This window comes from Phanerochaete carnosa, assembly GCF_000300595.1.
Source record: "Phanerochaete carnosa HHB-10118-sp unplaced genomic scaffold PHACAscaffold_6, whole genome shotgun sequence".
Lineage (NCBI taxonomy): Eukaryota > Fungi > Basidiomycota > Agaricomycetes > Polyporales > Phanerochaetaceae > Phanerochaete > Phanerochaete carnosa.
Window position 1 is genome coordinate 1,862,847 of NW_006767633.1, and position 16,007 is coordinate 1,878,853.

General features: G+C 53.3%; 6 protein-coding genes across 6 annotated transcripts; 5 read left to right on the plus strand and 1 right to left on the minus strand.

The window, feature by feature from the left end:
• Positions 1-1,414: 1,414 nt before the first annotated feature.
• On the minus strand, positions 1,415-2,421 carry PHACADRAFT_97197 (uncharacterized protein; the record flags this gene model as incomplete). The annotated part of the gene is made up of 4 exons (XM_007397059.1): positions 1,415-1,829; positions 1,892-2,042; positions 2,098-2,303; positions 2,354-2,421. 4 exons carry the CDS (start codon positions 2,419-2,421, stop codon positions 1,415-1,417), a joined length of 840 nt encoding a protein of 279 aa, XP_007397121.1.
• A 258-nt stretch (positions 2,422-2,679) lies between these two features.
• PHACADRAFT_210230 (uncharacterized protein) lies at positions 2,680-4,150 on the plus strand (the record flags this gene model as incomplete). The annotated part of the gene is made up of 6 exons (XM_007397060.1): positions 2,680-2,691; positions 2,750-2,787; positions 2,837-3,007; positions 3,448-3,497; positions 3,550-3,720; positions 3,777-4,150. The coding sequence occupies 6 exons, from the start codon at positions 2,680-2,682 to the stop codon at positions 3,995-3,997; spliced, it is 663 nt and encodes a 220-aa protein (XP_007397122.1). The 3' UTR covers positions 3,998-4,150.
• Positions 4,151-5,836: 1,686 nt separating this feature from the next.
• PHACADRAFT_258270 (uncharacterized protein) lies at positions 5,837-8,251 on the plus strand. Its single transcript, XM_007397061.1, has 12 exons — positions 5,837-5,946; positions 5,999-6,081; positions 6,236-6,461; positions 6,510-6,632; positions 6,682-6,767; positions 6,820-6,850; positions 6,898-7,258; positions 7,316-7,374; positions 7,433-7,555; positions 7,610-7,655; positions 7,706-7,833; positions 7,893-8,251. The coding sequence occupies exons 1-12, from the start codon at positions 5,870-5,872 to the stop codon at positions 8,098-8,100; spliced, it is 1,551 nt and encodes a 516-aa protein (XP_007397123.1). The 5' UTR covers positions 5,837-5,869; the 3' UTR covers positions 8,101-8,251.
• Positions 8,252-8,422: 171 nt separating this feature from the next.
• On the plus strand, positions 8,423-9,162 carry PHACADRAFT_185359 (uncharacterized protein; the record flags this gene model as incomplete). The annotated part of the gene is made up of 2 exons (XM_007397062.1): positions 8,423-8,479; positions 8,530-9,162. 2 exons carry the CDS (start codon positions 8,423-8,425, stop codon positions 9,160-9,162), a joined length of 690 nt encoding a protein of 229 aa, XP_007397124.1.
• An 821-nt stretch (positions 9,163-9,983) lies between these two features.
• On the plus strand, positions 9,984-12,438 carry PHACADRAFT_258272 (uncharacterized protein). The gene is made up of 6 exons (XM_007397063.1): positions 9,984-10,797; positions 10,853-11,438; positions 11,492-11,539; positions 11,593-11,712; positions 11,764-11,905; positions 11,959-12,438. The coding sequence occupies exons 1-6, from the start codon at positions 10,352-10,354 to the stop codon at positions 12,294-12,296; spliced, it is 1,680 nt and encodes a 559-aa protein (XP_007397125.1). The 5' UTR covers positions 9,984-10,351; the 3' UTR covers positions 12,297-12,438.
• Positions 12,439-12,700: 262 nt separating this feature from the next.
• PHACADRAFT_123492 (uncharacterized protein) lies at positions 12,701-15,737 on the plus strand. The gene is made up of 7 exons (XM_007397064.1): positions 12,701-13,172; positions 13,357-13,530; positions 13,586-13,682; positions 13,733-14,149; positions 14,205-14,750; positions 14,804-14,870; positions 14,923-15,737. Exons 1-7 carry the CDS (start codon positions 12,868-12,870, stop codon positions 15,495-15,497), a joined length of 2,181 nt encoding a protein of 726 aa, XP_007397126.1. The 5' UTR covers positions 12,701-12,867; the 3' UTR covers positions 15,498-15,737.
• Positions 15,738-16,007: the final 270 nt, after the last annotated feature.

Genomic DNA, 16,007 nt, shown 5'->3' on the forward strand with positions numbered 1-16,007 from the left:
CAGCATCGCCACCGTCATGGATGGTTGACAATAAGGCCTCCCTGAGCCACAATGGCGAGAAGGGGGAACACGCGGGACAGCTCGTGTCATTGACGTGACTTCCGGGACGTGGTGAGCTCGTGGGCCGTCGGTTGGGGTGCAGTATTTAGGGAGGGGAAGCATATCATCGCAACGAAGAAAGTGAGGTGAGCGTGAAAGATCGTCGTAGTTGGTATGTAGTGAACTAGTCTAGTTGCAAGCTCGAATGTTCGTGATGAAGCGCGCCTCCGTATAGGACGTCCTACTGCGCTTTGCGTTCAGCAAGGCGCCGAGTCTTGCTGCAACATTTTTGTCGCGCGCTCAACCCTAACGTAGGGGCACGGCGACCTCAGGTTCTCTCTCGTTGTATATCCACAACAACTACGTTACTTGACAAGCAGTGCTCATATTTATTTTATGTATCATTGAGCCTAGCTAAGACATGTCCTATAAGCCCGCCCAAGGGCAAGCTTCGTAGGCTACGCCACCATGGACACCAGCAATAGTCATGCCATGACTGCCTTGACCCTTCATACATGGTGAATGTCGAAGATGCGTGCACACAAAGAGGAGACAGATCATATATCCACAGTACGTGCTTAGGTTAACATATATTAGGGCAATACATAGCTTTGCTCGAAGGACATGCAGCAAAGGTGGAAGTCCATACCTGGAGTTTCGTGGCATTCGTGCTCAAATATTCACTAGGGGATGCACCACCAGTACTAGAATTGGCTGGTAAGTACAAGAATACAATTTAGGAGCTCCTAGCGCACCTGAAGCCCCATGAAACCCAACACTACCTCCCCGCCCAGACAGTCCTCCTACAGTCTAGATAGTGTGATGATATTGTGTTTTCGGACGTTAGATGGTTACTGGTTACTATCACATCCATGTCGTGAGTGTACTTGTTGGAAATGATGTGTCACCAGCAGAAAGTCCCAACATCGACACATGTACCATGGTGTCTCAACACATGTCAGGCGCAGGTCGTCTTCAGCCTTGGTTGTTGCCTGAATGTGCTATAGTGTTGTATACATAAGGTAATATGACAAGTAGTATCATTTGATGTGGATGAGGGCGACGAGCGGGAAGGGAGGCAGGAGAGCAAGTTCGACGCAGCAAGTTGGGATGTCGAAGGATGCCGGTATCACTCCTCCAGAAAGCTCTTGTTTTGGGTGCACTAGAGCATTAAACAATAAACTTGAGGAGACTGAGAATGAAGGCCGTTCGTCGAAGAGCGCAGCCGTTGTGGAGATATAACGAGAGAGAGAGTCTAGGTCGTCGTGCCCCTACGTTAGGGTTGAGCGCGCGACAAAAATGTTGCAGCAAGACTCGGCGCCTTGCTGAACGCAAAGCGCAGTAATTCGTGTGCCCGAATCGTGAACTACATACTCTACTTGCGGACCTTCAGGAACCACTTCCATAGAAGGTTCAAGACCCAAGTTTTTGGAAACCATGCGAATGTCTTCCATACGGTAGTATTACCTCCAATCATGATGGAGCGCGGAGGCTTAGCAGCCAGAGTGGCGTCTGCAGTCCGCCTTGCGAACTCGTCAGTAGGCATCGACTGCGGTCCTTGACTCGTAAGGATACGGCTGACGATCTGCGGCTCGTATGACTTGTATAAGCTGTCATCCGGCATATTTAGACCAGATGTTAGAGCCTTGTCCGCGATGTTTGATTTCACTGCGCCAGGCGTGAGCAGCACGACGTTGATGTCGAACGGCTTGCATTCCATCCAGAGCACATGTGTAATCTGGTGTAAGGCCGCCTTGCTCGCGGCGTAGATGCCGTTCCACGGTGTCGGACTGTCGAAAGGCAAGCTCTCAAATCAAGGTTGTCAAAGGTCGCAAGTGCAAGGAAGACGTACACCTCGCCGACAATTGAACCCACGTTCACGATGGTACCAGACCTGCGCGCAGCCATGTGGGGGAAGACGGCCTTGCAGACCCGAAGAACGGCAAGGAAATTAGCGTCGAAGGTGCGTTGTACAGTGTCCAAAGGGACATCGATGATAGTGCCTGTGAATCGCCCATGTAAGAACAAGTGCAGGTAGGATGCGAGTTTTCAATATACCCGGACAGTTGACCCCTGCGTTGTTGACAACCATGTCGATACGGCCTTCCTTATCTATAATCGTCTTGACCACGCTTTGGACGTTCTCGTCGCTCGTCACGTCGAGCGCGAGCTTTTCTATCCCTGGCTCGCTGAAGCCCTCTATGGCTTCGAGTCTGCGAGCGGTAGCATACACCTTGCAGTCGCGACGCGCGTACTCCTCGCAGCTGCTTTCCTTGTGAGCCTATCTCTTTCTGATGGCACCTATTCCACTCACAGAGCGAACCCGATACCGCCTTTCGAGCAACCGGTGACAATGACGACCTGGCGTTGGTTGTTGGACATAGTGGGGAAGGAAGAAGAGTAGTTTGAGCACGTTGGGGCGGGACCACTACCGCGCGCATCCTGAAATACTCCGAGTCGTTGCTTGCAGCCGAGCAATTGCACGTGAAGCGGAGAGCTGAAGACGCGGGCCGAAAGACAGTGCGCCGAGGACGCCATGCTTCCTAACCGAGTTGTCGAACGAGCCGCGGTTCCATTGCATTTGGCGCAAGAGTACGATAGTAGGAGGACAACACCACAATCAAACCCTTCCCCAGCTCGATGCTGAGACGCGTATTTCAAATGGCGCGTACGGCAAGGGCATTTGCTAAGCGCTGATCGGCCATCGCAGGCCTCCAGGCAACTCATCTGGCTCATTACTGGCACCTCGTAAGTTGCATCGAGCCTCGTGTGCAGCATACTCTAACATTGCCGCCAGGTACGGTCTCGGACGCGACTTGACCCTCGCTGCCCTCAGGCGCGGCGACAAAGTGATTGCCACTTCGCGTGCACGTTCTTTTGACGAGCTTGCAGATCTCAAAGCGCAAGGCGCAGATATTCTCGAGCTGGACGTTACCGCGCCACCTGAGAAGCTGCATGAGGTTGCAAAGTAGGCCGTCGCCATGCATGGACACGTCGATGTCGTCGTCAACAATGCGGGTGAGCATAGGTTCAGCTGCGCTGTTTAGACCCGCCACCCACTTTATGTGGTGCAGCATACATCGAGACCGGTGCACTTGAGGAACTGACGTGAGTATACCCGTTACCTATTTATTGACGACCTCACCTGAGTCTCGTTTTACCCGTAGTCCCGAGGAGACGTTGGCCCAGTTCAAGTATGTCCTGTGTCTATGCCGTAGGAGGACACAAACCTTACGCACTCGCCCATAGTACAAATGTCTTCGGACTCATAAACATCAGCCGCGCGTTCCTTCCCTACATGAGCGCACGCAATTCTGGTACCATCGTCTGGATAGGCTCTGTTGGAGGCTGGCGATGAGCACTCCAACCGACACCCAGTAGTCATGCATCTGAGACTTGTCTATGCAGAGGGCCACCCGCCGCCGGACTTTACGCTTCGACAAAATACGCTGTCCGTGGTATGTACTGCTTCTTAAAGGCCTTAGTGCCCGCTCATGTTCGTGCCCAAAGCTCTCGCGGAGTCGTTGGACAACGAGATTAAGCCGCTAGGCCTGCGTTCCATCTGTTTCGAGCTCGGGTACTTCCGCACGACGTTCCTGTCTACCGATCACAGAGGATCGGAGAAGGCGCGCATTGCGGACTACAGCGAGGTCTATGAAAAGGTTCTCCCTGGCTTAGCAGGTGAGTTCTCTGAACGTGCGCGAAGCGCGACTGCTGACGGCCGCGGCGCTTCGCAGCTCGCAACGGCAAGCAGCCCGGCGACCCGAAGAAGGGCGTCGAGGTTATGCTCGATGTCGTCCGCGGCGAAGGCATCGCGGCGGGGAAGCGGGTCCCGTTTGCAGTCGGGCTCGGCAGCGACTATTACAATATTGTAACGGATATTCTCGACGCGAAGAAGAGGGAACTCGAGGAGTGGAAAGAGGTCACGTACAGTACTGATCTCCCTCCAGACGCGTGAAGGATCTCCGTATCTATTAGTAGTGTAGCGAGCTCACTATCTTCCCCTCGCTGAGGTCAAGCTCGTAGGCTAATACTTGTGGCGACAGTGCGTTGGCGAAAACCAAGCATCTATTGCAAGCTCCAAGCCTCAATGAGGATCATTTATGAGCTGTATTCTAGGGCCAAGAACAATTGAACTGTAAAACCAAAATCGGCGACAGGACCAAGTATCGACAAGTACTAGTGCCTTGGACGCCGCCCATTTCCTAGACATGTCCGTAGCCGTCCTCTTGCGCCGCAAAGGAGCACCACGGTCTCGCTTAGAGTTACGTCGGCAACCTCAAGGGTGAACAGCTCATGCACTTCAGCGGTACGCGGAGGCGAAGTGGCACAGCACTTTTTTCTGTGATCCACGCATCGACGCATTCCTCTCGCAATATGGCTGGTCAGATGAGATCGGTGTAGGCCTCAGGCAGCAGCGCTCAGCGTGTGCAACGCGTGAACTTGTTGGGCGCCCGGCGCGCAACTTGATGTTGACGTCCTTCGACGGCAGAAGCTACTCATTCCCTCTCCCATGTTCCAGCCCGCTTTGGCCTATATAGGCCCACAATATACGTGGAACAAGCCTTGCAGCTCCCAAAATGGCACTCTTCAGACTGGCACTAGCTCGCCGTTCTACCCAGAGCCTAGTCTCTAGTCGACGCGTTCCTCTCAAACTCTCTACGTATACTCGTGGCCTCCAGACCAGTAGTTCTGAGTCTTCATTCAGAGGAAGTGTTGGATCGCACTTAGCGGCAGCAGGGTTGGGAGCGGCATCGGTGTTGACTGGTGGTGAGTCTACTTGAATTAACATCTACTCGCGAGAAGACGGGCCTGACATACGGCATCCAGTATATGTCTACTATCACTTCTCTGGGTTGAAAGTCGTCGTCGACAAAGCGCGAGCAGCTAAGTCGAAGTACGACCATGTTCACACCGCGTGGTCCGAGACCAAGCCGAGGACGCCCTCAGAAGCCGTCGCTTTCCTCCGCCGCATTTCGCGCTCGGGTTCTAGCCCCGTCCCCGACGCGTTCGTCGATATGGTGGCGCAGTTCCAAGGCTCGCATGCGGAAGACATCGATCGGATCGTGTTCGGTGCGGTCGATGATATCCAAGCCATCATCGCCGAGTCGAGAGCCGCTACCGCCGTAGATGGCGTTGAGACTGTCAGCGAGGAGGGCTTGACAGTCCAGGACAGGACGAGGATAGCTTCCGTCGTCCAGGAGCGCTCTCGAGAGTTGCGCGAGTACATGCGCGAGAAAGCGCGTGGTCCCGAGGACGGGAAGTCTCGGTTCAAGGTGATGACGCGTTTTCGTACACGCCATGGGGACAACCAGCCAATTGCAGAGGAAGACTCTTCGAAGTGATGCTTTTCTGCGCAGTCTGGCGGTATTGTGTGCGCTTTGTCGTGGAAGGGATGACGTATTGGTCTATATCTAGGTTTCGACTTGTGTTCGTTCTTAAGACGACCCAATGCAATGTTCCAGTACGCTCTCATTCGGCCACGAGGCCCTGGGGGTCTTTACGTCTTCTGGGCTTGTTCTCTGTCAATGCCAGGCGGGCCGATCCCACACGAAGAGTACAGTGATGTTGCAGACACCGCGCGAGACCGACCGGGAGTTATCGCGCACGATGCGTGCAGATGATGTGCCACCACCCGAGATCTGCCTAACGAGATATGCTTCACAGGAATAGGGGCAGTGTGCTGATTCAGACGAGTCCATTCACGCGTCTCATCTTCCGCTCAGGACAAACGCCGTCAACCATATAATATCGGTAACGCATTGGCCACCCAGAAGTCCTATCCCTGAAGATAAGGCCGACCTTCATCTTCATATTGCTCCCCTACACCATGTCTGCCTTTGAAGAGACGTACAATGGTGTCCCCCTCAGCAAACTGTTCCCAGAGGAGCGACCCGGCTGGAAAGGGTAGGTGTTCCCCCCAGTGTTGGTATGAGTGCACTAACCCCGTGTTCCACAGCTACGTCGAGTGGGAAAAATATCCAGAGCGCAAGCGCATCGCAGCTGAGATTCTGAAGAGCAAAAAGTTCTCTGGATTTCCTGGTGAGTATGCCCGTCAACTTCGACGTTTGGAGGACTGGCGAGTCCTAACGATACGGACTTCAATGACATCGCCGTCTTGTTCACGGCGCTAAATTAGTTTCAGCTCTCTGCGTGATTTAGTAAATGACGCGATAACTCACCGTCCATCATACAGAATTCCAGCTCGAACCGTTACCCAAGACGAACCCAGTCCTGATCGGACACCGCTGGAAGGAATACCATGAGGCCCTCGGCCTTAAGTCAATTGTCGACTTCAGCTGGGAGACTGTCCAGAAGGAGAAGCACGACATGCTGCATCTCCTCGACTTCCCGTATAACGGCGAGACGAGGCCACAGTACCTACTCGGCGATGGCAAGATCACCCAGAATAAGCATCACTTGTAAGTGTTTTCTACCTCGTGCAAGGGATCATGCTCATTTTGTGATAGTATTCGAAACCATGGCGGCGTTCCCGAAATCGATGAAGACGCTTTCGAGCTGGAAATTGGCGGCCTAGTCAAGACTCCGATTAAGTTGTGCATGAAGGACCTCAAAGACCCAAATAAATTCCCGTGGGTCCTGCTCCTCGTGCGAGCACAAATGCATTCTGATGTCCTGTAGTCAAGCCGAGGTAACCGTGACTATCCAATGCAGTGGTACTAGACGTCGCGAACAAATTGAGGTCTATCCTGGTGATGGCGATGAGTGTAAGTATCTTACGGCATGCTAGCTGAAGCTGTATAGGCTAACGAGTGGTAGTGATTAATGCCCCGTGGGGTGAAGGAGCTATGTACGTACTTTGAATGCTGAATGGACCACCCCTAATCTGGTTTGTAGCGGCACGGCCGTTTATCGTGGTGTACCTCTGAAAAAGGTATTGAAGTATGCCTGTGGCGGCGTCCTTCCTGAGGCCAAGCACCTTGAATTCATCGGTGCAGACACGTACTTCAAGAAGGGCGAGGTTTTCAACTACGCCGTTTCCGTGCCTTGGCGCAAGGTTCGAAATAATGAAGAAGTGCTTCTCGCCTGGGAGATGAACGGCGAGCCGCTACCCAAGATTCATGGTGGCCCTCTCCGTATGGTTATCACTGGCTACATCGGCGCGCGGAGCTGCAAGTGGGTGTATCGTATCAACGCCCTTGAGGAGCCGAGCATGGGTCCCGTGCAACGCCAGGAGTACTTGTACTATACCCAGCAGGTATGCAGAATCTTAGCTAGTACAATCGCCATTCTGGTTGCTAACTGGTGGCGGCAGGTTGGAAAGCAGAACGTCAAGATCAGCAATGGATTCTCTATTCAGGCAATGCCTGTATCGTGCGTGTCTCATGCATATCATGTGGTCGCAGTGGTGCTTACATCTTGCGGTCCTCAGGAGCGCCATCATATCGCCTAAGGATGGTAACGTTATCATCCACGACGGCAAGATTGCCCTCAAGGGTTGGGCCTATAGTGGGAACGGAAGTTGGGTCGAGCGTGTTGAGATCAGTCCCGACGGGTTCGTGTTGAGGTCGCTGCTCGCCGAGATCGTTAGTGCTGAATTCACACACAGTGGCCATGTCTGGTACGCTGTGCCTCCTGAGAACTTGACGAAGAAGGTAAGGTGCATACCTTAGGTAGCGACGACTTCGGCTGATTCGTATGGCAGCATTACCATGCGTGGCGGCTTTGGGAGATGGAGGTTCCGGTTGACGCCGAGGGCTGGCTCGAGTTCTGCGTACGCACTTGGGATTCTTCAAATAACACCGAGCCTACGTATGTTCGCTCTGCCTGGAAGTGAGTTTTGCTGTCGTCTGTCGACTTCTCTTGCAGTTACTGACATACTGCTTTTACAGCTGGGATTTGCATGTCACTTCCTCCGCGCATCGCATCAAGCTCTACAGCGTCAACAGATCACGGCCCGCCACTGCTGCGCGCCTGAAACAGTTGGAGGAACGTGGCAAGAGCTTCTTCCCCTTAACCGAGCCACTCGAGTTTACTGTAGAGCCCTATGAGGAGTACGAGGCGGTATGCAAACTAAACCCGCGCGAACCTGAGGACTAAATTCTCCCTGTCGGAAGCCACTGCATTTGCCTGCGAAAGTTGGGCCGAAAACTCGGCGCTGTATTTGTACGTGGCAAATGTGATTGTATGTCATGCCACCTTTGCGAATCTATAATCATATGACACTACTACCCTTCCAATACTACTGCAAGATACTCATCGGCTAAATCCCCGCTATGGCACAATAGAGGCTTGAGGCCGCGTACTACAATAGGCAACATATTTGGTCACACATCGCATAACAGCCACATCTTTCATTTCTCTTTTAGGCTCACTCCCTGACCAGGATCATAACCACAAGCCGCGTGCCATACCCTTGACAATGTCCCCGCAAAGTCTTCGGCGGCCCTGGCCAAGATATGAGCTGAACGAGTTTGGGGTCCGCCGCGTCTACTACCCATCTCCAACATTCGGCACACATCGCCCCAGAGTTCTCGTCCACCGGCGGCAAATGGTCTAGACGACGACGCACAACCTACTGCGACTGAGCTTGAACGCCTTGTCGACGAGGGATTCCATGGGAGTCGCAACAAAGAAGAGCGTCCTGGCATAACCGATATCTACATTGTCTACCCCGACCATTTCGACCCCCAGTCTCCTGGGATATGCAAACCTGGCTTCAGACTTCCATTCATCTGCTGGTTCCTCGGCGAGGGAGTGGCAGACGACCAAGCGCAGATGCGTGCCTTGGACCTCGTGCACAGGTCAGTCTTCCATGAGCGATCGGATTTCCTTGCTTCGTCCACGCCCTGGCCGTACTACCGCGGTACGTGCCGCAAGCAGGGCCTGTTATTCCGCGTAGGTAGCCTCGACCTGTACGGCCGCAGGAGGCTCGAGTGCATCGCTGAGCGGCTCCGGCCTAAGCCCGAGTACATCTGCCCCGACGCTACGATCTACCTTGAGTGGATCCGGGATACACTCTGGAAGGCTGAGAGGGAGAGGCTCTTTGATTCTATGGGAGTGGAGAGAGCTCGTGGGCTCGCCCAGCAGGCGGCAAATAAGCCGGCAGGGAGGCTGGTGAAGAAGTATCGCGAGGAACAGAGGCTGAGTGACCAAGAGTGAGTGGTTGAAACAACAACGACTGCATACAAAGGCCACTTAACAGCTTATAGGCTCGTGTTCATCTACCCATAGTGGGCTTAGTATTATCTCAGTTATTCCACGCCGTAAATGGTCTAACTGCGCGCGCGGTAGTATGTGTTGATTCCAGCTTCGATGTTTTTGAAGCGACTACTTGCGTGAAGCCCATGAGAGCTGCAAGGGCCTGACGCGTCCTAATTGACGCCAGTAAGGGATCTCAGGCCTCTCAGGCCACCTTGTGTCGGCCGGTCTTGCAAGCATCGTCCGATGATCATGTTTCTGAGAGGATCGCCAGGTCGTTTTATATGTATTCTTGGCCGAGGAGAGAGCATGAACACCAGAGTTGCACAAAATGTGTTGGTGGTCCCGCCCTGGCACGTCTGAAAGCCCTGGTGGCATGTGTTGGTAGCCCTCAGGTAATGATAGTAGCTCCGTTCGATTGTGATGCAATACATACTGCATTTGTAAGGGAAGTGTAAAATATGTCGATAATTGCTCTTCTATGTCACGATAAAAAGAAGAAAACACGAGCTGCTCGTGGCGTGGGAGAGATGGCATCAGAGTACTCCCCTGAGAGAAAATGCGCGCTAATTACAGCTTCTCGCCGAACCGCAACCAACAGCGCGTCGGCTGGCTCTGGTAAGTGTCATGCGCCCGTATTTCCTTCACTATATAGACGGACGCGTTTTGGGGACGTAGATGGACTCGTCTTCGAGCCAACCAACCCCAAGCGGAGCGAACGCACGAACCATCCTGTCCCTTGTGCAGGACTTCGGTTCTCACGACGCCTTCCCGTCCCAGTCAACACACCCGTTCTCAAACGACTCTGAGAATGCGGCAAAAATACTGCACGAGCTTGCAAACGCGACAATGCAGATTTCTACGACTCTGAATGCGCACGTTACGCTGCCGATGACAAACCCGAAGCTGTTCTCACTGTTCAAGCAGCAGACGAACATAGCGCAAACCGTGCATAATGTCAAGTCTTTTTCGGTTATGAATTATGGCTGCTGATAGTAAAGATTAGTAGGTAGAACAAACAATTCGGAAATCCACAGATATACTGCGGAAGCGACTTGGTATACTCTATGGCGAAGATATCCCTCTGGATAGGACCGCTCTCGTCGACTGGTGTATCTCTCGCTTTGAAACATGGGGCACCTCGGCTGGGATGGAGGCTTTCCGAGAAAAGGAGGAAAAGGATGGTCACATCACTCTGATCCTCGGAGGCAAAGTGATCGTTATTGACATGAATCTTGCCATCGACCGCTCGAGCACTCTAAATCCAAGGATCGGCGTCACCGGAGTAAAGACTTCGTATGCTGTTCCGAACGGGACCGCCGGTTCTACAACTGCTGGTTCGACATCACTGGACGGGTTCCTAACCGGCACTCTAGGCGAGTTCCTCGCTGAGGTGCAGAAGGAAGACGAGCTTCAGGATCCGGAAGAGGCGCATCGGACGGGCTCTCGCATCGTGAGCAGCTTCAAGTACTTGATGATGCTCGATAAACTGGCGGAGGACGAAGGTGACGCGGGTCTTCGCTGGTTCAATAACGTCGACGCGCTGGCGTCGGATGTTGAACGATTCGCCTCCGAGGAAGCGATTGCTATAACCAAGTGCGTGCGACGCATTCCTGTTAATTGAGTCTTCTAATCCGGTATCTTGAACTAGAGAGCTGACCTCTGGGCCGTGTCCTCTGGACATTTTCCTTACACGTGCGCATGGGCTCCCACTCCCCTACCTTTCTGTCCCGTCACTATCGTTCCTCATTCATGTATCACCACGAGCGTACCTCACTATGCTACGCTCATCGACTACGGCTTCAACTGTCCCAGACGGCTCCTCCTTACCGAAGTTGGACATTCCTGTCTCCCTGATTCGCTCATATGCCGGACGGCACCCACGTCCTCAGGGGGTAACTACGGTTAATCTTGTACTCACGTCTTCTGGCGACACAGCTCTCACAGGGGAGGAGAGTCCTGTAGGTATTGAGGCTCTCGCAATACGCCCAACGTTCCTATTGGTACCCTCTGGGGACCAGAAGGACGTGTACTTCCCGACAGTCACTGGCCAGAATAAGGGTACCTACAGCCATGTGCTGGACTTCACTGATGGCGGCAAGTATCCCGGAGTGGTGATGAGCCAGTCACGAATGAAGGAGATCGAGATGGTTCTGAATCCTTTCGGAGGCATCGCCCCTGAGAATCACGTGTCGATTATGGGAAGTGCCGCTGCACCTAGCTGGGTCGGCATGCTTGTGAGTACGCAGAATAAATTCGCCGAGTGAAATGTGCTGAACCATGACATAAGCTCAGCCCGAGCAGCCATTTGTCCCCTGAATATTACACTGCCGTTTATGTTCGTACAACGCTTATCGCAAGTTCATCTATCAATGCTGACAGCTTACACAGACTTCTCCTACCTCGGCACACCCACCATTGCAGCTGCGCCTCGAGGTCCCAGAAGAACCAGGGTTCCGGCTGGAGAAGATATACGTGCACCATATAAAGACCGTTTGGGGTGTCCTCGAGGTGAGTTCGTGTTCTTGCTTTGAACTGAGCATCATACTCATTTCGGTACAGATTGTGAAAGAACAGTGCTGGCTTAATGAGACTCTCCTAGGATGCCAGTGGGTGCCGGAGGGCATCAGTACAGAGCCTATCGCCCCTAGCGAGACTGGGAAGGAAGAAGCAACAGAGGACGAGCTACAAGCCGTTCTTGGAGGTACGAGTTCCAATCATTCCTTACGATTTGTGGCCTCAATGAAGCCATCTCAGGGACCATCACGCCGAGCAGGATGCCAGTCAACGTTTACATCCACAATGGAGTGCCCGTGCTCATGCAGGATCTATTTGATCCCACGGAGATTGCTGTCATGTCTGTGCCACAGCGAGTAACAAAAATTGATATGACGTCTCCTGAGCGTCCGCCAATCTCCGGGCTGGTGGGCGTTACCGTGGCGTACGACAATACTCGTCCGCGGGGCGTTGCCGTCACGATCAACGGCGCTATGGGTGCAGACCTTAAACTTGATGCACTCGAGGAGGTCTGCAGGAGAGGAGGTATGCTGGGGTTGCCTGGCAGAGTATGGGCAAAATCTCATGGACTCCCTTGAACGTGTCACTGCGGACTGTGCGTTGTGGTCACCGGTATGCACATGTCACCCCGCTCCTTTACATACACATGTCTCCCGTACAGTAATTAATACTAGCGGAGGTAGTCTATACCTCCTAAATGATATAGCTTGCTATCACTCGCCTCCAATGAGTCCTAATCGCCGCCGTGACGAATAAAAAGTTTTTTGTTCTCTTCGTAGAGAACCGCGGCGCGGACTCACTAGCACTCGGCTTCCCATGACTCGGGCGACTAACCTTCCGTTTGTTATACGGGAGAAAGTTGCGTCGTTCTCTCCTCTCGCATCGACTTCTGCACAGCCTAACGCTGCGCAAGAACCAAAGCGCACGGCATTGGGATTTCATATGCTCAGCCGCGAGGACCGAGGCGTGGGGCGGTGGTGCTGATCTAATCCAGTGATGGCGGCCGCCGCGGCTTTTGCCTTTCCGGGTAATTGTTGATCGAGCCGCGGCTTGGCGCTTGTGGCACCGACGAGGTCCACCGGCCGCCATATACAACGAGAAAAAAGCGAGGAGCTCTCTCCGTCTCTTACTCTCATCTCCCCGCCTTGCATGGTTCCTACCCCCGCCAACCTACGATCCCGCTCACCTGGCGTCCTCTATCCGATTGCTCAGCTCATCACACACTATGGCTCCAAGGTCGTCTCGCGCATCCTCAACGGTGGCGACGCCTCCGCGCCACCTGACTTGATTACCCATACCTTCGCCAAGCGAGAAAAGCATGATGCCAAGTTCATCGTCTTCGCATGCCTAATACCCATCCTCGTCCTGTTGTCTGGTCTGTTTGCTGGGCTGACGCTCGGCTACATGAGTTTGGACGAGACGCAGTTGCATATACTGAGTATCAGCGGTACTCCGTGAGTTCCACTTCGCTTTCTCATCATCTAGCCAGTTGGCGCTAGTATCACCGGCATACTGTATTCGCGTAACCATGATCATCGAGTCTTGATTGAGCTCGACTTGTCAACATCTCCGCCTGCCTGCCGCGTCTTTTCGCTATGCTTCATATGGGCAAATACTGACGTTACTTTTTTTACACAGCAAACAGAGGGAATACGCGAGGAAGATTGAACCAATTCGCAAGAATGGCCATCTTTTACTTGTCACGCTGCTCCTCGCCAACATGATCGCCAACGAGACATTGCCGGTCATCTCGGATCCCGTCTTGGGTGGCGGTCCCCTCAGTGTAGTCGCCAGTACAGTGCTCATTGTCATGTGAGTCGTGATGTTGCTCATGATAGGGGGAAACATGATGATTGATTATACGCAGCTTTTCGGAAATTATTCCGCAGTCACTATGCACTCGTTACGGACTGGCCATCGGTGCTCGTATGGCCTGGTTCGTACGGATCCTCATTTGGGGCTTGGTGTGTTGGCTATCAAATCGGATTTTTGCCAGCTGCTCACAATCTCTCAGGGTGTAGTTTCTTGGCCCGTCGCCAAGCTGCTTGAATTCACCCTGGGTTCTCACCATGGTATCATGTATCGCCGTGCCGAGTTGAAGGAGCTCATTGCCATGCATGCCACTACTGGCGAGCTTGGAGGCGATCTCAAAATGGATACCGTCGCGATTATCGGTGCCACCCTAGATTTGCAGGAGAAGGTTGTCAGACAGGCCATGACACCCATGGACAAGGTGTTCATGCTCAATATTGATACTAAACTTGACCGTGACACCATGAAGAGAATCAGCGAGACAGGTCACTCGCGTATTCCTGTGTACGATGAGGTCGACGTGCCTATCGTCGCTGAAAGTGAAGTGTTCCTGGGAAAGAAGAGTGTTTCGCCGACGCAGAAAGTTAAGAAGATTGTTGGCATCCTTCTTGTGAAGCAGGTAAGTGTCCAGTCAGTTACAGCGCCCGACAGAACCTTACGCTCTGTCCTTCTAGTGTCTCATGCTAGACTCGAGGGAATCCACGCCTCTCCGGTCCCTGCCGCTCCACCGGGTGTCCTGCGTTCCGAACAACACGTCATTGCTACAAATCTTGGATAAATTCCAGGAGGGTCGCTCGCACATGGCTATCGTGTCACGATATAGCGAGGAAAGAGCCGCGAGTATCAAGCACGAAGTTAAGAAGGGCTTGACGCAGCGTCTGAAGGAGCGTGTCGGGATCGATTGCAGCGACAGCGAATCGGATTCTGAAACCGAACCCGAGTCTGAGCACGGCGCGGAAGATATCGCCAAAGGAAGCTCAGCCGGCAGCACCCGCGATAGCTTGAAGAAAAAATGGAAAAAACGTTTCAGGCGCAAGTCAAGTGATCAGGATGTCGAGAAGGGAGACAGGAAGGAGGAAGAGGAGAAATTGGAGGCCCAGGAAGAACAGGAATACAAGGGTCCGACCTTACCGCAAAGCACCTGGGCTAGGCTAATGGCACCTGGAAGGGAACAGGCTATGCCCGACGATGCCGTACTTCCAAAGAACAACGCAAACGAGGTTCGCACATAACGTCACCATGCTAGTGTGCCTTGATACTGATCGTACTTTAGTTCTTGCAGGGTTTCGATGCATCCGTCGCTCCTCTTGGTATCATCACTTTGGAGGACGTTTTGGAAGGTACGCACGGAACACGATGCTCTTTTTATCGCATGGCTGACACGACTTACAGAGCTCATTGGTGAGGAGATCTATGACGAGTTCGATTCCGAGGGTCAGGGGCAGCTGAAGACGTATGTCTCGGCTCGGAAAGAACGACCTCGTGCCCGTGGACGTGCACACTCTGTGCAGAACTCTCCTGTTGTGCCATCCGAAGGCACTACAACCGTCTCTGTACCCGATCACGGAACCGAAGAGAGAAAGATCACCAAATCTCGCTCTCAGCCCGGCTCGCCTTCGCTGTCCTTCACACGCGCTGACGGACCACTCTCGCGCACGTCATCCCTGGGACAGTCGCTCAGCGCGCTAGCGAAGCATCGCGTCATCCGTACCTCGCCGGTGACCAGCTCTCCGCCTCCAGCCGGGAGCGGTTGGCGAACGCCGCAGGAACGCAGTCAGCAGCGCAAGTCGCGCAGCGAGGGGGAGATGGTGAACGTTGGCATGACAGCTTTGTCCGACACACCGGACCGTATGGCTAGCGTTCAGGAGGTTGAGACTTCCCGTATACCTGACGCGCAAGAAAAGAGTGGTCCAGACATACCTCCGTCTCCCGAGGATGAACAAGGAAAGAAGAAAGAAGATTCTTGATTCATGCCCCCGAACGCTATTCTATTGTATGGTGACATTCTTCCTATTTCCATAGTTGTACTTCTAGTTTTACCTGTTTCACGTCGTGTACTCACGATATCTCGCATGGCACACGACCCGACTAAACCGCGACCGTAACGACTATGTGTGTCTTTAGCATGTTCTCTAGGTCTTTTATTGTTCCCAGTTTTTTCCAAGAGCACATTATCGTGAAACAAAGATGCTCAAGGCCTTTGCCGTCGAACAAGAGTACGATTGGGCTAAGATTGGCTGCAGGGTGCACTCCGTTGTCTGGACACTGACCACCTGCCGGCGGAGCGGATGCTGTGCCATTGATCGAGCCAGACCACTTCCACCACGTATGGGAAAAAGTGACACTCGAAAAAGTGACAGACTGTGACGTAGCCGCCGTCAACGTGGCGGGGTCGTTCCAGGAAGCGCTGATACATCACGGTCACAAGCGTGACCGAGCCTAGATTCCGGCTGTGCTGGAGCGCGGGCGCCCGTTAC